The sequence below is a fragment of the Rhea americana genome, unplaced genomic scaffold, assembly GCF_003343005.1.
Source record: "Rhea americana isolate MKP2758 unplaced genomic scaffold, rheAme1 scaffold_185, whole genome shotgun sequence".
NCBI classification, from domain to species: domain Eukaryota; kingdom Metazoa; phylum Chordata; class Aves; order Rheiformes; family Rheidae; genus Rhea; species Rhea americana.
Window position 1 is genome coordinate 1,513,062 of NW_028185983.1, and position 20,183 is coordinate 1,533,244.

Consider the following 20,183-nt stretch of genomic DNA (forward strand, 5'->3'; position numbering starts at 1 on the left):
GAATCTGTGKTTTTTTTTAAAAAAAAGTGTATGTGTTCAATCACAGCTTGTTTTGTGATATTACCAGCTGTCAGATGGCTGACATGTTGAATGAGATGAAATTTGGCATCAGTGGACCTCACAACTTGTTGGTGGTTGAAATTATTTCCATTTCATTATCTACTGAGTGCCAGAGTGATCCAGTTGAGTCATTCTCTGTGCACACAAAGGAGGTCTTCTCATGGGATCTCGTGATAAACATAAACACTAATAAAATCACGTGCTCTTTGGGTATGTTTTCAGAAATGTAAATCACCCAGGAAGTGTGTGTGCCCCTCTAATTCTGGGTTTGGAGTCTTTGTGGTTGGCATAAGAACATAAGGGGTCATAAGAACATAAGGGGTCATAAGAACATAAGGGGTCATAAGAACATAAGGGGTCAGTTGGGTTACTTCGGCTTTCCTTCCGCTTCACTTTCCTGTAGTGTTATGTGCAAATCCGACAGTTGTCTGACTCACAGTTCTTAGCTCCAGATAAATCTCTCCAAGTGTGAAGCCTGAGGAAATTTTGATTTATTGATGAAGCTTCCTGGATTATTTTAATATATTCTGGATAAATATTTGTCGTTGGATGATGTCTCTGCTTATTCCATCTCTCTCTTTTTAATACAGCCTTTTCAATACTTTGACTTCAAAAATTCAGGACTTTGAAGTATTTTCATCCATTTTATAATGAGATAAATCCCTGAAAGGTGGATAAACAGGGAATATATTTTGTTAAAGAGTAGTCTCAGAGTTGGTTGTTGTTCACTTTGACAGAGAAAACTGCACAAATTGACTAAACTGAGCCAGGTTCTGGCTTTTGAAGCAGTCTTTAAAACTTAGATCCCTAAGATCTGCTGCCCTTTTTCCCCCCTGCCTTTCTGCCCCTAGTCACTCTAAATATGAGCATAAAAATATCAGCATGTCGTGTAGCATTGCAAGAGGTGCTGGTTAATACCAAAGCCAATCCCTACAACAGAGACTTAGTACTAGAAGCAGCCCTCAGGGGGAGATTAGTGTCTCCACAAAAGAACTGACCATGTACAGTGTCTGTAGATTCATCACTAGACCCTGAAAGACCTTAAGTTTTGATTGTATTAAGTAAGCTCTAGCCCTAACCCAAAAAACAACTCTTACCTTTCAGATTTAAAGTCTACAGCCAGTGCTGCCTCAGGAAATTCCCCATCAGCACTGAGCATTCTTTATTGTTTTCATGCTCAGTCAGAGGCTGAGCTCAAACATACTGAGATTAGCCTAAGACAAAAAAGATGTGGATTAAACACTGTCTCTATAGTGTTTGCTAAGTGCTCTGTACTTCTCTTCTGCCACCTATGATCATTATTGCTGCAATCAGGATGGCACATAAATCAGACACACCTTTGGCGCTGGCCTACTGAATGCTATTAAATTCATGCTGGTCTTCTCACTTTAAAAGCATGAATGTCACTTCAGTTTTCTTTTCACGCATGAATACTTTGCAAAAGTAGATTCAATGAAATCTGAATAAGAAATCTGAATGAGGATTCAAGAAAGCAGCTTCTACTTGTGCTTATTCCTCTGGATTAGTGTGCAGGTTACTGTGGGTACCCTTCTGTGTGTGACACCAATTGCCTGAATTCTTCTCCAGCTCTTATAAATTGATAGTGTATACATGTGTTAGACTTCTCTGTGGGAAAGTGGAGAGAAACCGTCAGAAGCCCCTGGTTTGAAACGTAGCAGTCCAATGTGTTCCTTTACTCTTGGATTTAAAGTGCTGCAGCCTGCCTGTTACAATTTCCTCTCTTCAGGAAGGAGTCTTCAGCCAGAGATGTTGACTTCATTATCTCTGTCTAGCCTCTTCTTTGCTCTCTCATTCTTTCTTGTTATTTTGTTCTYCCCACATGACCTATGACTGTCTTCCCATACTCTTATGTCCATTACTTCCATTCTCGTTTCAGTTCAATTTTTTCCTTTATTTTCTATTCTTACACATCATGAAATAAAGCTCAGTATTTTTCCCCAAAACAGATGATGATTCATCTGCAGAGAAAAAAGTTTTCTGTACAAGAATGCTATCCTCACTTTTTACATCTTTATGCAACTTCAAGGTAATCCACCTTGGTTGTTGGTTTGTCATTTTGGGAGTCAAATGAAAACATTTTGGCTAAGTAATTTTGACTTTCCTCTGTTTCTATAAAACAGTCTTCAAGTGGAGTTGTGTGTTTTTTTTGTTTTTTTTTCCAATGTGCTGTCATAGCATGTTGCCCTCAGCTCAGGTTCTGTCTACATAATTAAAGTTACTTTTATATAGAAATTCCATAGTGATATCATCATATTACTTTATCTCTGAGTTTGCTTGCCTTGAGATGAATCAGACTTTGATACATGATGTCTTTTTTTTATGCTGTATAATTGATTTAAAGTCCTTTGCTAAAGAAAACAATTCGTTATAGTCTTTCTAGCTTTATCACTGTAGTGCAAAATGCGTAAGTTGAATTAACACAGGAATAGGAATAGCAGGCAAAGCATATAGGGAGGAGGAAAATGGAGATAAAGGAAAGATTTGAGACCAAAAAAGCAGCAACATTTCAAAGATGGAAAGGAGGTAATTACTAGCCTGTGGCTTGTAATGATTAGCCTGTGGCAAATACAAATTCTGAGCAGGCAGCCAGATGTTCCCTCATTCACTGTGGGAAGCAGCTACTGAAACTCATTAGAAGGTGACAGTGACTTATAGCAGCTTCTGTAGGAGCACAGCCAAGAAGGAGATTTGGCATCTGAAGCTACCGTGCAAAAGAATATCAGTAAATATTGGACCAGGAAACAAGTGCACCCACATCTTCAGAACAGACGGATTACACCAGTCACCTTAGCCGTGCCTCAGTGATATGCCAGCACCTGCTCTATCATCATGACTAGAAATTACAAGAATTGCATAGCTCTGTGATCTACCAGTACCAGTTCACAACTGTAAAAAGTATGTGGGAGCAACCTTAAAAAGAGATAGTTTGCTGATTTACCTCCAAAATGTTTGGATAGCTCTCAACAAAACAGGATTTTTCTTATTTCTATGGTAATGCGGAGTGTGGCAGTACCTTCCTTCCCTTCCCCCTTCCCCCCCCCCCTTTTTTTTTTTAAACAGCTTGATCTTATAGATGGAGAAATGCGTTTTCTAAAGTATAATGTAAAGGCAAAACATGGTATATACCTAGGGAGCCTGAATGGGAAAGTAGAGGCATAAAAGGTAGCCAGAGTGTCTTGGATTTACAAGGATATTGCCCAAACTGTTTATCTGTGATGTATCTAGTAAACAACTTGCAAAAATGTTGTTCATTGTTGCCATGCTTGCAGTACTGTGAATGCTGCATAAGTGGAATATGGGTCTCCATACCTAATGCACAGACAAGTTTTAAACAGTCTTCAACTTCAGCCTATGTAGATTGGGACATATCGTCTCTTCTTTACTTCAGAGGTATTTGGCACGTGGAAAAGACTTTAATAAAAATTTTGGCCTTGTTGACATGCTTCTTAGTAAACTGGCTTCTGAGACAGTGCTAAATACATCCTGAACTGTCTCTCCTCGGAGGCCAGATAGCACGTGCGCGCTTTTATTGTTGCTCTTGTGTGTGCTCTCTCAAGACTCAAGCTTGTCAAAGGTCAGAGAAAAATGAGTTCTACTTTACACAAGAAGATGAATTTAACCAGTAGCACAAAATAGATTTCATAGAGCAATGTTAATAGGTCTACTGATGYTTTTTGCATTAAAGCTATATATCTCCATATAGCTCCATAACTAGGTATGTATCCTGTATAGTAGAAAAGCAAGACAGGCTTTTTTAAACTGTCAGCCCAATTTAAGACCACAAGAAGAAATTAAACAAATCTGTTTGAGACTGCTGTCAAGTTTCTGATTTCATGGGAGTCATGTTTGTGATGTCCACACCATCTGATTTTCTTCCCTAGAAAAGAAAAAGTGACTGCTGGAGTTTAAGATTATCAGTAGCAGCTTTAGGCAATGCTAAGCCCAGAGTGATTAGGAGCAGTTGAAATTGACAGTTGGCTTTTAAAGGTATGAAATATTTCCAAAAAATCATAATTGACACATAGAAAAAGATGTTTCCGATTTTGCTTTTTTGATAAACAAAACAGGTGTGAAACGAGCTATTCGTTACAAAATGGGACATTGCTAATGAAAACACAAACTAAAAAAATCATTTATGCCAAATATCGGTATTTCCCAAACAGGATCACAGAACTTCCTTTTGAGTAGGAGATGGCTGCCTGTGTATCTGAATACAGTGCTTCCTCCTGCATGTGAGGTTTTTTCATGTGGTCACACTCAAAAACATCTAGTCCCATTCAAAAGCCTAGTTCATGTACTGTTCTGTTGTTCCATAGGCTGTTCTTCTAATAGCTAGGCAACCGCTGTTAGAGTGAAATACTGTGTGACTGCCACTACTTCTGATATTTCACCTGCAGCACTTCATAAAAGTAACATTGTCATCATCAAATCCTGCCATTTGGAGGAAGTAGTCATTTATATTCTTAGTGTAATTTGCATCATGTCTACTTTAGGCCACTGATAAGATTTTGTTGGCTGAAGCCTCTTACAGAGGTGTAATGTGCCAGCAGAAATTTTACTGCCAAAAGAGCTCCAGTTCATCCTTAGATATCACTAGATAGAAGGCTAGTGAGTGTTATTTTTCTCCTTTGTGTCTTCTACAGTGCAGAAATGTAATTCAGTTGTTATCCTCGCTTTTCACCTTGTTCCTATGTTGTTTCTATCTACTGCTCCTATAGACTGTATCATTGTAAAGGCTGTAAGTTATCTCTCTCAGAGAATATCTGATTTCAATATTTGCAGAGTTTAGCAAGCATTTTCACAAAATATAATTTATTCTTCTACAAAGTAAATTGTTCAATTTTGGGGTCATTTTTAAATTTGCAGTAGTAGGTTGTCCTTGTTTCAAATCTAGATTTAGGATAGCTTTTTATATAAAAACTACAGACAAGAGCAGCTTCTCTATTCTGCACTTAAATATGTTTAAGCCTACCATTGCTCAGTGCATGTGTTCATGTCTTGTTCTCTAGTATYGTCAATAATTTCAAACAAACATCTGAAGTAATACTGTTTTTGTGGTAGGGTGTAGAAAGCAAAGCATACACTGAGTAGGGAACACTGAACTTACACTATTAGTCAGTATTGGTTGGGCTTTTCTATGCTACCTCATTCCATGAGTTTTCTGATGTTTTATACTTACCACACATACACTTCTGAGCTTCCAAGCAACTTTCATCTAAACTCACTGGAAGTTCTGTTATATTTGTAATATATCACTTATGCTTCTTTTTTTTTTTGTCATCTTTTTCTAAAGAAATTCTTGTCCTTTAAATACATCTTTATTTGGTTCAGCTGTTGAAGCAGTATTTATTTCTTCCTATTTTTCTTCCAGTCTTTCACTGGTGTGGGTAATAAATTTTAATCATCAGGCAATACTTYTTGCATGCCAAAATTTTAAAACATGATTCTAGCAAACATTTACAGGAAATCGTATTTTTTACTTTGTTGTCTTAGCTTAATCAAATCTAGATTCTTATTACTTGGGTGTACTTCATTACTATTTGTGCATACTTCATTACTGTTAGGTAGTGCCTGAAATCTTTAGTGTCAGGTGTTTACTCTAAGTTAGATATTGTTGCTGTTCTTTCCTGACTCTGGGATTCCAAATGACCATGAGGGAAAAAAAAAAAAAATCCTGGAGTAGTCAAAAAAGAGCTATTTACTTTCAGGGAGGGATGCAGTGGCATGCACAAGTGTGAGTGGATATTGGAGTTTATAACAACACGCTGAAATTCTGATAGTTAATGTTAATGTTCAGTGTCTGTAAGTCTTGCTTGCTGAACCACTTTTAAATTGTTTTCTTGCTTCAGGGTTTTATTTCGTTTTTCTTTTCCCTACTTCTTGTGGTCATTTGTGGTGCTTTGGTTATCCCTTGGAGTAGCATTTTATTATTTCAAATCTGAACCAAAAGCTTCTGTTTTTCCTCTTATAAAAATTTTATCTTCTACAAAAAGCATAAGATAATCAGCATGTAAGGGAACTGTTTTCTATTCCCTGTTCAGTTACTCTTGAAGTAAAGTGTGCTTCATTTTTTATTCTAATAGTAATTAGGTCAAAAAGGGAGTTAGAAGGGATATCCTTGTATTATTTCCTTATATAATGATATCAGCCTCGTTCTTGCGTCATTTCTTCAGTTATACATCATTTATAGAATTCTTGGATGAAAATGAACTTACTCTACATTTGTAAAAGCATTCCACAGAATCCTATTTTCCACTACATAAAAATAGGTTATGTTAAAACACTAAAGCTCTTTTTTAATATCTCTAGGTAGAACATAGCCCTCTTAATATTGGTGGAGCATGGTATTGCACATAAATTACCTTGAAGCTTTACATTTTTGTAAAATACATTTGGTTTTAGTGTACTTTTTTAATGATCACTGCTTCTCATCTAAGATGATGTATTTGTTTTATAACAAGGGAGCTGCTTGTGATTTTACAGCTAAAGCATTATCATTTACTACTTGAGTTAAGTATATAATTGCTTTTTTTTCTTTCTTTTTTTCTTTCTGCATTGCTAGGCTATGGAATACCTTAGTTATATTGCAGCCTTGGCATTTTTAATTGTAATGTAAATGTACTGGTATCTTTAATATTTAAATATCTCCTAGGATGTAGATTTTGAAAATATTGTCCTAGTATTGTCAACCCTTGACTGGGGTGTGGGAGGGAAAGGGAGGGTGAAATGCCTACTATTGTTAATTCATTATAGGTACTTGGTATGTGTGGGTTTTTCTTTTTCTTTTTTTTTTTTTTTTTTTATATAAAAAAATTTGGAGATTGATTAATATTTTTTTTTCCCCAGAATTTGTTTGATCCAGTTGTAGCTGACTTGTTCTGTTTTTGTTCTTTGGCTTAGTTTTTCACATTACTCCTTCTCATGACATCTTACACGCATTATGCCTCTGAAGCCCATTGTGATAGCTGAGCTATACACCTTGTTCAGATGTTAAGCTTTGCCTTGGTTGAATCTCATTTTTTCTGCCTATAATTAAGAAAATGTTCTCTTTTTACAATAAGCAAAAGAGGTCTCTCATTTAGTTCCTGGGATTATCCTCCATGATTTTCTGGTGGAGGCAACTGCTGGTGTCTGCACTCTTTAACTTCCCCAGAGACTAGAAAATGAAGGAGAAATTACTTAGCTGTCGAGGTCACTGCTGTTTGTGATCCCCTGAGGCACCAGGAGGACTTACCTTCCATTCACTCAATTCCTTGTCTTTCGAGCACTGTCCTAAATCATCACAGCAATGGAGAGTTTCTTCACAGAATGTGGTAGTTGATCTCAAAAATAGGACATATTGTAACAGAGAGTTTTAAAAACAAACAAACAAACAAAAAAAAAACATTTCTTTCTCCATCAGATTTGGAGACAAGATTTTTCCTAATTGCAGTCTGATATGCAGTCTGATCTTGGGAGCAGATCTTAGAAGCAGTATATACACCAGTGAGACATGGAAGAACTTAATATCACCAGGATCAAGAATGCCCACCTTGTCTTTAAATATCATCTTCTCTATTCTGCTGTCAAATACTGTAGAAGCACCCTGAAAGAGTATCATCAAAGGCTACTGTTGTTTAAGTGTTTCAGTATAGATCTAGGATTCTCCTAACTTCCCAAATGCCATTGAGCAATCAAATTTAGTGCCTGCTCTACAGGTACATGACTTGATTGTTATTTTATTTAACCTTTTGTAATCATCTATCACTTTGTAGAACTGGGAAAGAAACATAACCAAGTTTATGAGTGGTAAGCAACTACTTTGTATGGGTATATATGTGCTTAAAAAAAAAAAAAAAAAAAAAAAAAGTGTAGGGTAGGAGTCAATATTTCATGCATCAAAGTAGGTAACCTACGAGGAAGAAGAAACAATAAGCAGTGACTCTTTGAGTATTTGAAATGCTTTAATAAGGCAAATAGTAACAGCTACAAGATGATTTATTCTAGCTGGGATATGAGGCACCTTGATCTATTAATTCTGTAGATGAATGTTTAAAGGATGTTAAAGGAGTTTTGCTAGTGCTTTCTTTCAGCTATTATTCAAATGAGCAAATCCTGGAGAATGTGAAAGATAATTTATTATATTAATTAAAAAGACTTTATTTACATTTACTGTATAATTTATCATTACTTCTCCTGTCCATTGATCAAAGGCGAGTGAAATGCTGTTTATGATTGGTCTGTGAGTTAATTAAATGTTAATTATATCATGTTTTGGTCTATTTCCTTTGTCACTTAGAACTAGCATTGTAGTAGATGATTGGCCGAATGGAAATATATAACACAATAGTAGTGTTCCACTAATGTTACTACTTGCTTGAAGCAGAAATGTGCCCCCCAGTAAACCAACTGATTTTAAATCTTCAAGAGGAAAAAAAAAAATTTTTTTGCTCTTCACTTGCATGATGCTTTTCCCTGGAATATTCGTAAGAAAAACTCAATAACAAGTATGTAGTCATCTCATGGAGTCTGACTAGGTATATATTTCTGTAGTTTGTAGTATAATTAGTTTAGCTAATTCAGAAGTAATTATTGCGTAGATCTAGGATACTGAATTAATCATGCCCTTATCTTGCAATAATAYAGTACTGTATGTAACCTGTCATTATATGGTAATTATTTGATAATTGAACAATCAGCAGATGATGTATTATTGAATACTTGTTACATGATAATGTCTGCTCTATAATGTAAAATATTAGTCCTGTCTCATAATTCAAGTTTTTTTGCTTTTGCAGATTGACCATACTATTATATTATATGAACTAAAAATTACCATGACTTGTTATATGTGGTAAAGCTACGAATTTTTAAGGATTTCCTCTGTAATGTATTTCATGTGATACTGCAATTTAAGCATTAGGGAACTGGAGTAACTTTCCAGATGCTATACTAGCAGACACTAGAGGTAGGGTGTCATTAGTATCACTGCAGGGAACTGAATCTCTCTAGTTTCCTTTTGTGAGTTCCTCTTTGATAATAATTCTACATTCATCTGGCTATTTAGCTTTGTGAACCAGTAATTGGCACTACAATATCAGCTATAGAAAATAAAGTTCTCCGAGTTCATAACGCTGTTAATTCAAAGATTCCTTCTACYTTAACTGGCCATCCTATAAGCAGGAACTTAACATCATAAATACTTGATTCTCATCATTTGTTTGTTTTAAAATCCTCACTCATAATACAAATGGCCAAATTATGTAGAATGTGGAGGCGGGGGGAGTGTTCCTCTAAACTTTCTCTAATCAATGTAAATGTACTCAACCAGTTTCCCAGGGATTACAAAACTGTCTAACTCCTCACACTGTTAAGCTACTGAGAGCCCTGTGTCGGTTCCTACTGGTTTCTTAAATGAGATACATTTCTGCTTACAAGCACTGTGGGATATGATTCAGGTAAGCTCTACTTCTGCATATTTACCAAGGCCATACCCAAAGAAGTGGAGAAAATGTCATAACCCACCAGCTGTGGTTCCCAGGAAGGCTTGCTGCATGTTGGATTACTGACTGTTCTGATGGCTGGTTTTTGTAATCTTTCACTGAGGCTTTTCCAGTGGGCATTAACAACTACTCACCGAATCAAAATTCGGTACTGCACTGGTTAACCTTGATCTTTGCTTCTTCCTCTCTATTAATCATCTATTTCTTTCTCTGCTTAGAGTGGGCAGCCTGCCTCCCTGCTCAGGGCTGTGGATTCTGGTGGGGAGCAGAGCACTGAGGCTCTTTGCAAGTTTCTTCCCGAGTGCATCGGGAAAGCTGCACGCTTATGCATGGAGTCTAGCAATGTCAGGAATTCTAAGATCTGTCTTGTTGCAGGGGGACTAGCAGAAAGAAACGTACTTTAGAATTTGGAATGGTAGTACTGACATAGTTGGTCTGTTAACGCTACTGCGTAGCCAAAACTGGGATGACTTACTGAGACCTGTTTTATATTCTGAAGTGGTACCTGCCTGTGCTGCTGATGTGGGGATAGACTACTAATGCTACTGATGTTTTTCTGCCCTACAAGACTCTCAGTGACCTGCTAGTTTTTCAGTTCCTCTGCTCCATTTGCCAGATGCCCTCGAGTCCTAGACAAATGGCTGCTATGTGTGTTCAGAGTCACCCCCTGCGTGAAATCCCACATGCGTTGGGTTCACTGTGCATGCACTGGAAAGGCAATCTATGCTTTTGAAGTTGCTAATGTTGGCAGGTCTGACTGCACTAAYTTGATATAGCTATGAAGTTTTTTTTCCTACTGGAAAACAGTCCTATATAAAAGCTTAATTTTAAGAATTCTGTATTTTATTTTAGTTTGATTCTTCACTGACTTAATCTCAAATGAAATAAGACTGTTTAAAAAGATTAGTCATGCAGCATCTCGAATACTATTTTGTTGCTATTTTACTAGCATTATCAGTTTTTAAATTGGTTTTGTACTGTATGTTCAGTTGACACATGTTCTCTGTAAGCATCTTCCACATTCTCCATCATACTTAAAATTATCTTAAAAACTGACTTGATTCCTTGCAAAATCAGCAAGTACATTCCAGTGGGTTTGGATAGAGTAGACTTAACCCTTAAGAGTTTCTGAGCGTACAAAAACAGAGATTTTGGTCCTTTCTTCGATTTATGATCGTGATTGTTCTGATGAAATACAGGTAAAAAGTCATTTGCACAAATGAATGAATTTTTATGCTAAAGAACATTATATTTAAAAGCAAGAACCACTTTTTAAAAGAATGGAAAGCTCTGTATTTTGAGTATTCTGCAAAGTGTTGTTTGAAGAGGGAAAGAGGGGATTTTAGTGGTTACCTATATAGATAAATATGATAAGACAATTATACTGCTGGAATTTAACTATTATATTACCATTTTTCTGTTCTTTCCTATTGGTCTATATTATCTTGTCCGTTGTTTCATAAGAAGTGGAGTAATCAGAGGTTTGTGTGCATTTGTTCCATCATTGTAACTATTTTTTCATCGCATTAGGTAGCACTGGTGCAGATAAAAACATATGGAGATAAAAAATATCCTAACATACTGCTGTTCTGTCACACCTGTATAAAAATATTTCTGCCTGCAAATACTCACAATTCAAAAACAATTGCTTACTTTCAAAAAAAATCATTCAAAATGGAAACTTTAAGCTTTAAACTTGGCTGGCTTTCTTTCACTCTATAAGGTGTAGCCTGAAGAGAGCAGAAAGGAAAAACACAAGATCTTATTTCCTAAGAAGATATCACACTTAAAAGGACAAATATTTTCATAATTTAAAAGCTTTTTTTTTCCCATTTGGCACAGCCATAGATGATGATGATAAACAGGATTCTTTGTGTAACTTTGATTTCCTATAATCAGCTGTTACTATGATGTCTTTGAGTTAACATCTTTTAATCTGCTTGCTTCACTGGTTTGATTTTTAAATAGCTATACTGCACCTTGTCACAAGATTGTATTATTATTCAGAAGGAAAAGCAATGGTCTGTGAAGAAAAGCTGCCTAGGCAGGTAGATCCCAAAGGTCTTCCCTGATTCCTGGGAGAGTCCTGCAGTTTCACTGTGGGTTGGCTTCCTGACATAGTAATGTCTTTTGTCATTTTCTGTTCTTCTTGCCAAATCTTTATGTTCCACAAGCTTTCCCCAGCTTAAGTGCACTTTGTTTTTCTCAGGCAAGATGCAAACACTTCTTGTCCCCAGAGTGCTTTACTGAGGCAGATTACAGCAGCCAAGACGAGGAGAAGAGGCAGCCTTGCACCCTGTTCTGCTAGGGGATATGGGGAAGAGTGGAATATTTTTCTATAGTGCGTGTTCACCAAATTGGAAACAAATTAAAAAGTTAATTGCTATACCCAGTTCCGTATTTTGAAGTTAGTTCACAGCTGTGTCTCTTCTGTTACAGTGATTCTGACTTAGTTTCTTGAATTTTCACTCACATCTGTATTGATCTTAGTGCTAATAATACAGTAAGAACTAATATTCAGCATTTTTCCAAGGAGAATAGGTGGTGTACATAGTGGTTGAAAGAACATTAGAAAACTGGTAGATATGCTCCTCCCCTCTCCCCCTTGAATCAAAACCAAATGTAATGTAAAATTACAATTTTTAAGTAATATTTTTAAGCAATACTATAATATTCAAGGTCTGCTAAATTACCCCTTATTAAGCTGGAAGTGTTTGTTTTCAAGCTTATTTTGAGTTGACGATTGATAGCTAATTACATAGCATTAAGGTAACAAATAAGATTGAATTATTCCATCAGTTAATGAGTGATTTAAAGTGACTGAAAGTAGTAATTTTCTATCTACCTAAAAACTTCCTTAAAACAAATAAAAAAACAGTTATATAAAATGCCGACACAGAGTTTAAATTGTTTCTAGGTGGGGTAAGTAGTGTGCTGTGAAGAGGCAACGGTAAGCCTTATCGCTGCTTTCAACTTAGGGAAGAATATGAACAAACCACTTTCTTCTCTTCTGTGTGACCTGCAGTCTCCTAGGAAGGTTTGTTTTTCCTTTAGATTGAAATCACAAGAATCCTAATGAGAAAAGTGATTCATCTTTTCTTTAGTAGAAAAAGTGGCATTCCTTTAGCCACTGAATGCTGAAAAGGGAGCTTGTAGGGTGTTTTGTGTTGTTTTAAGATCACTCTTACTCATCTCAACTGTATCTTGTAGTTTGTAATTTTCTTTTTAATTTAGTTATTTCCAGGTGAGCAACTGCAGTTCTATTTCTTTTACTTGAGGAATGTATGTATTTTCTTTTGTGGATTTTTTAAGTATTTGTCTAACTATCTGTGTCAAATGACTTTACTTTATTCAAATGTATGTAACTTAAAACTGTTCATTATTGTTCGTTAAAGTACAAAATAAACAGTGCTATACAACATTTAATGAACTTATCCAAAACTTTTACAATTCTTTTCTTTTGAATTTGAACATGGTTTTAAGTCCATTAATCTTTTAGGCTAAGTGGTACAGAGAAGCATGTATGTGATTCTAGCTAGCTGTGTAAAACCCCTAGTGAGCAACAGTAACAAGAAAGGAGCACCTGAAAGCCAGATGCAGTGGAAATTTAAACATACTGAGTTCATAGCATGTGATACTTTAATAATTATTTAAGCTTAAAAGTGTTATAGAATAATTACTTTAAAAATGACTGCAGACATTTTCATGCGTAAAAATTATCTATCTTGCTGCAAATCTTACACCTTCTGGGAAACTTAGGTTTTTGAGTTTTATTAACTTAACCATATTGATTGGTCACCAGCAAATTTTCGGTGAAAATCAAAATCCAAAGGATTGAAATATTTTAAAATATGTATTTTAACTCTATTAAGCCTATATTTTCTTCATGCTCTTAAAAAAAAAAAAAAAGTCTATGAAAGTATTTCTTCAAAATTTGCAACAAAAATTGGAAAGTGCTTAGTCAACCCTGTTTGAAAACTCAGAGAATAGAAACCTACCAAATGTTGGATTTATAAGCAACCATGCAGAGCTAATTCAGATCTTGTAGGCATATGGTATATTTTTAATAACATCATGGCGTATACTTCTTCCATGGAGCCCTGTCTCATTCTGTACGTGTAAGGAAAATAGGCCAGAACTTACTTTCTAAATTGGCATAAATCTGGAAATTTCTGATGTATGTGACTGACCTGGCAGTATAAATTGTGTCTGTGTGTGAAATGCAGTGTTATAATCATCATCCACAGTTAGATGCTAGTGCCCCCACTGTTCCAAAACCTACTTCAATTTGTTTATAATATGARCCATTCAGGTTGAGTTTTACATGCCAGATTTCTGCCTCAGGCTGATGATTTTTTTGCAAATGTCAGTTATAATGATTCTGCCATTTCTGCAAAGCAAGCTAGGAAAAAAATTTCAAYGCTAATTATGGGGGGGGGGAGGATTGTTTGCATGTTTTCTAAATGGAAACCTTTTTAGAGCAGCTGTGCATCCTCATAGAAAAGACTTAAAGGACTTAAGATTTGGCATTTTATTAGGAAAATACTGGGAGTTATTTCCAGTAAAACTTGTGCAAATTTGACCATTTTTAGTCTGTTTTAAATTTGAACTTTTCACGTCTTCTGTAGAAGCTATATCAACATTATCTCACATTCCTTAAGATTTTTGTTGCTGTCTGTGCCCCTGTGAGCTGGTTGGAGCTAACTGGAGTGTGAACGTGTCCTCCTGAAGCTCCTGAGTATCCTATAGCCCGTACCTGATGGGCTACACTTCTTTGTAATGCACGGTATGCCCAAGGCATAACTTGTCTCTTCTCTACCCTTTCATTTTACTTTCTGGGCTCCAACACTGTGGAAGAAGAATATGCTAGTTGATTGAAAATTAGAAGAGACTGAAGTCAGTGTTGACATGGGGAAAGGATTAGATGGATATTCTTTATTAAAGCTTTTTGTGTATTGAGACAGAATGAGTTCACCGTTAAAAGTGGTTCAGGGAGGTCATGTCTAAACACGTCGACAGAGCAGTGGAAGAAGAGCCTTTCCCTGTCAGATGCATGCTCCCAGGACGAAAACTGGGAAATTCGCTGTGTGCATGCAAGAAGCTAAATCACTTGTATGAACCTAATGAATATTAGAACATGTTTTAGTTTTACAGAACAACTGAATGATTATGGAAAGTATCACTGTTCACATTGCTGCCTTTCCAAACACCTCTGCCCTTTGGCAGTCCCAAATTGAGCTCACTGCCTGTGCTCTGTTCTCCTGCTGCATGTTGCTGTGATGGGGAAGATCAGATAGGCTGACAAAACAGTCATCAAAGATTCACTGCCATCGGGGTGAGCCCTACGTGATGAGAGGAGCTATTAATATTTTAAAGGCTGCCACTCGTCCCTGCAGGCACCAAAGTATTACATCACCGTGTGTRTGCTGCAGAGTGGCGGTGATCGATAGATGTGCTGTGCTGGAGGCCCAGGGAAGGAGGACTCGGCATTTGCCATGCTGGAGGGCTGAGTGCAATTAAGGGAAGTAAATAAGGTTCATCTCTGACAAAAAGACAGCTCACAAACCATCCTGAGCTGAAAAACAGGATTCTCTTATCAAAGAGCACGCCTGGTTTCATGTAGTTTTAGAATTTCTTTACCAGGTGAGAATGGATTTGTTTTAAAGTAATGTAACCTGCAGCTTGAGAACGCCATAATCTGATAGATGGTAAAGAAACACTTCAATTTGCGTGACCTGATTTTTATTTACAGAAAAGCCAAAATGGGAAGTGGAAAGTCACATAACATTTGATAATTTCAAGGACCAATGAATAATAATACACATGTTCTCTTGCACTGAGACTTTCTSACTGCTCCAAACTCCTTTTGATGCAGGACCCAGCCTCCTTTCCCAGAGTGCTCTTCAGCTCAACTCCAAACCTGAAGGGTCTTTCCAGTATTCGGCCAGCTACCACAGCAACCAGACCCTTGCCCTGGGCGAGACAGCGGCGGCGCAGCTCCCGGCCCGCAGCGGTCAAGTCAGAGCGGCCATTCAAAGCTACAGCCAGGTACGTTTCCTAAACAGCCCAGCTCTCTTGCACCTGACATCCCTTAGGAGAGCATTGAGAAAACAGAACTGTTTAATGCTTGCAGACTTCTCAATGTTTAGTGTTGCTTTTTGTCTTGTTTAATACATCTGTAGTGGAGTCGAGTTACCACCCTGACTTTTTGTAAATSTAAAGCTGTTTGACTTGTGTGGGAATAAGAGAATGCTGATTCAAAAAGAGATGTATGTGCCAGTTTTGCTTTGTTGCTTGCATATTTACATCGCTGGTTAAATGCTTAGGCACTTAGGTTTGAAACTTTATATTATATTTATATATACTGTGCTGATTAAAAGCCCTAAGGAAGAACCAGGACCTTACTGTGTTGATACCATGATATGATTGAAAATGCTGAAGTGGCAGCGAACCACCGCAAAGCTAGACTGGCAACAGATGCAAAATCTGCTTAAGATGCTATATGCAGCCTGGTGGCGTGGCCCGATTCTTTTCGGAAGAATCACTTTTGCCTTGTTTTTGCATATTGTAAGACAAACAGCTTATCAGACAGTCGTGTGTACATTTCAAACATTTTGGAATTATTTTATCAGATATTCATGAAAACTTTATAAATATCTCTTCTTGTTAAAAAGATTCTTCTGAGCTGCAATACACAACCCTCTCACCTTCTGTGCTTTTCGTTGAGAGATCAAAGCCTCTTACTGGAAGTTAAGCTTCAGTTTAGACAAAAATTTCTAGACGTATTCWTGCTCCTGTACATAACCAAAATACAGTTGAGTTCTATTGGTCAGTTCAGGTTATTTTCTCTTTTCAGAACTTAACAGCCATAGTAAAGCAGACTCTCTCAGTGTGATACTGGGATATTTTATAATTCAGGATTCTTTAGAAGTGAGTTATATTTGAATTTCAAAGCATTAAATTGCTAAGAGAATTCAAGTGCTATATAGTCATTGCACAGCTTGTGGGATACCAGGAGACATACAATATTCTATTCACTCAATTTGCTCAGAAAAGCCCCCTATCCTCAAAGACTGCAAAGTGAAATAAAGCCTGGTTAAATTTCATTTCAAATTGGTTACATACTTTTTTTTTCTTCTGTGAGGGGTTTAAAATGAGACTATATACTAGTGAGACCCTCAGGGTTTTTCTGTGTTTACCAAAGAAACCTTCCCTGATGTTCTTTGGGATTGGAGCCAGCGGGAGAGCAGGACTCCAACTAGAAAGAAAAAGGAGGCTCTAATATCCAGTTGTAGCCTGGGCAGATGCCATCAGGAGTTGTGATCTATGAAAGCATCATCCCCTGGCCATTAGCCTGTAAGACTGGGAAGCATTCTTCAAGGCAGCTAGAGAAAGTAAGGCAATGGAAAAGGAACAGGTGTGCTTAGAAGATAGCTTATGGGAGCAATAGGGGAAAAAAAAGAGAAAAACATGTCAGGAAGATGGAAGTAAGGTGTGGAAGGGAAAGTGTGTGTGTGGGTTACTCCAGATTACATGGTAGATGTTTGTGCAGGAAAATAACCYGTAAAATATATCTTGCAAATATTAGAAAACTGCTATAAATTATAAATTAATACCAYAAAAATATGCAAAGGAAGTTTTATAAAAAATACACAACTGAAGGAAGAGGAAGAAGTCTATCAAAAAAAAATCAAAATATGACCATTTCTAGTACTACATTTCAGGAGAAGACTGACAATCTTGGAAGTGTTTTGCTATCCTTGTTATAATTAAAATAAGCCTCAGGAGTCGTAACTGCTCAGATTGTGTGAATTTCCTTTGGTATTTACGTGCAAGGACTATAACTATYTCTGAACATGAATGATAGCCTAGATGTGTGGGAAAATATGTAAATAGTCCCAAGGCCAGCTGTGCCCCCTCCAAAAAAAAMCCAACCTAATTAGTCTGGGGACTTCCTGTATAGTGCTGCAAATCTACATTTTTGTCAATTTGAAGGACTTCGTTAAAGATCAGTTTTTCTACTTCTTTAAATGCTTTAGAACACAAAGCAAACATTTCAGTATCATTTAGAAGGTAAAACTTCCTAGCAACCACTGCTCCTGTGGCTGGGAATTACTCTGTTTCCTAGCTGAAAAGAGCTTTTCAAGCTTGAYGTCCAAATCCTGTTATTTTCTATATTTATTAATTAAGCGAGTTTTTTTGTTTGTTTGGTGAAGAATCAGTAATGATTTTATTACAGAAAGCTTTGGAGATATGGTGATCTTGCAAATGAGTAGTCTATTTGGACAACATAGATTTGTGGAAAACTGGTTGGTTTTCCTGTCATCTTGAGARCTAGTCAACTTACGTTGCAGATACAGGAATATAAAGCATGGTTTGCTACATGTTCTGCCATGCATTTGCAAGAGGAGGGGAAAAGAAGAAAAGCTAGCTTATATTTCTGAGTAAAGATTTTTTTTTTTTTTTAGCTTCTACTGATCCTGCTCTCTTTTTAGAGGCTGAGACAGCAGCAGAGGCAAATCCCTATTGTGTATTATCCTCTGTTCCTGAAGCTTCTGGGCTGAATGAGCTGGTACAACCCTTAAAGCTGAAAGTAATTGGAAAATGAAAGGCACTTTTTGCTTTTTTTTTTTTTTTTTAACAGCCTTGAAAAATTATTTAACAGTTAATTTTTTTAACTTCCATTTCTTTTTCCTGTAACCATGTCATGAGGTTGTCATTCATCAAACCACCACATATCATTAGCCCTGTTTATAATATTAGGTAATGCATACAAGTGTTCAGTTGTCAAGCAAAATATATACGCTGGCCTTTTTCAATTAGAAGATGCTTCTTCCCACCATGAGTCATCTGTGCTGCAGGTGATGGGCTGTTTAATATTCTGTGCAGACTAAATCTAAAATAATGACTTCACATTAGCCTGGGTCAAGTTGGCTGACAAATTTTCCCAATAATTCTGGGATATATTTTACGAACAGAATGTAGAGATGAGCTTGTGCTGACCATGACTTTTGTGATGAAATAAGGAGAAATAGATAGACTAGACTACATTTGAGGGATTCAGAGGTGTAGTCTGCTCTCCAGTATCATGCAAGTGCATTTGAATGTAGATGGCACCTTACTAGTTGGGTCAGGATTTCATCGATGACAGCAAACCATTCCTGCAGAAGAAAGATCTACAGATATAAGTTCTGTTTCACACTGAAATCTCATTAGATGAGACTTCTGATTTTCAAGGAGGACTGGAGAATCAAAACACACTGTAGTTGTTTTAAGAACATCTCTGTGAAATACCTGCAACAGGCACTTGTCTAGGTAAATTTCAAGGCAAAATCCTCCCTTTAGAAATGAGATGCCAGGCTTGGAACTATTGACAGACCAATATAAAGCACTTGTCACTTATATACTTACAAAAAGGCAACTTGGTGGCAGTATAAAGATAAGCATCCTCAGTGCTGAAGGATGTAAAACCATCTTTTTTTTTCTTTACTAGGCAAGAATAACGTCAGTAGCAGTCACCATCCTGTAGCTGATCTTCAGGAACTGTAAGCTTAGATTCTGTAACTGCACAGAGTTCTGCCATTTCTGTTTCAATATGAGAAAGCAACTTCTCCAAAATCTTTTCCGTGTGAGATGAATAGTTACAAAATAACTCTTGGAGCTGTAAGATGGTCTATGGCCTGCTGATGCAGACTCTTATGAGAGGATCATTGAATAAAAAGTGTGTTACAGAGTGCACAAAATTGGCTGCCTATCCACTATGAATCATCCCCTGCATCCATTTAGCTGATGACTTTTTTTTTTCCATAAACTTGATTGTCTTGGTTGTAAAGAATATAGAGAACAAGAAGGATTACCAGAGAGGAAGATGTGAGGAAAAAGAGTTCACAGCTCCTGGCCTTTAACTGGTGCTGCCTAAGGACTGAGGTCTGCATTACAGAGACTAGAGAATCTTAAACATTTTCCATACCCTCAATTTGCTCTTTGTAGAAGAGTCTGTCTGTAGATAGAGGTTTTGGACGAGGRGAGAGAGAGATCTTGAGTGAAACCACATCAGTGGTCCTCACAGCAAACAGGAAAAAAGCCCTCAATAGACTGGGAAGTGTTCCAGTCATTGAAAGAGCAGAGAACACGATTTTCTTTGTGAAAGAGAGAATCACCTAATCTCTCAAAAACACTAGTGAGGCTGATCAAGTACACTGTCTAACACTGGCAGCAATGATGGATACTCAGGAAGTCCACACAGTGGTATTTCAGCAGCTGGAGCCATGTATTGGTTTTGTAGTTGTAGTTCTGTGTTTTGTAAGATTCAGCCAGTTGCATTGGTAGGAGTTCAGTTCCTTAGAACCTATGAATTATGAAATGCATAAAATCARCAAGTTCTTGGTTTTGCATTTTGGCCTGCTTAAGAACAAAATAGTTTTTGACAGATTTTAGATGACTATCACAAATGTAATAGATGTGTGCCTGCTAGTACATCCCTAATGGTCATTTTGTCCTCTGCAGTTTTTCTTTTCAGTTTTTGGTGGTCTTCCACACTGCTCTTCTATCTTGGAGCAATMTCCAAGAATCAACATATAATTTGATTGTGCTGGTGTTTTGGTAATTAGCAGCTGACCC

At 36.9% G+C, this 20,183-nt stretch overlaps 1 protein-coding gene across 3 annotated transcripts in view; it reads left to right on the forward strand.

The window, feature by feature from the left end:
* CTNND2 (catenin delta 2) overlaps window positions 1-20,183 on the forward strand; it is a 655,980-nt gene that overhangs the window by 345,769 nt on the left and 290,028 nt on the right. For all 3 annotated transcript variants that reach the window (XM_085302090.1, XM_085302091.1, XM_085302092.1), the window contains one exon: window positions 15,439-15,611. In XM_085302090.1, the coding sequence (XP_085158216.1) occupies window positions 15,439-15,611 (173 nt within the window). The remainder of the gene's footprint in view (window positions 1-15,438; window positions 15,612-20,183) is intronic.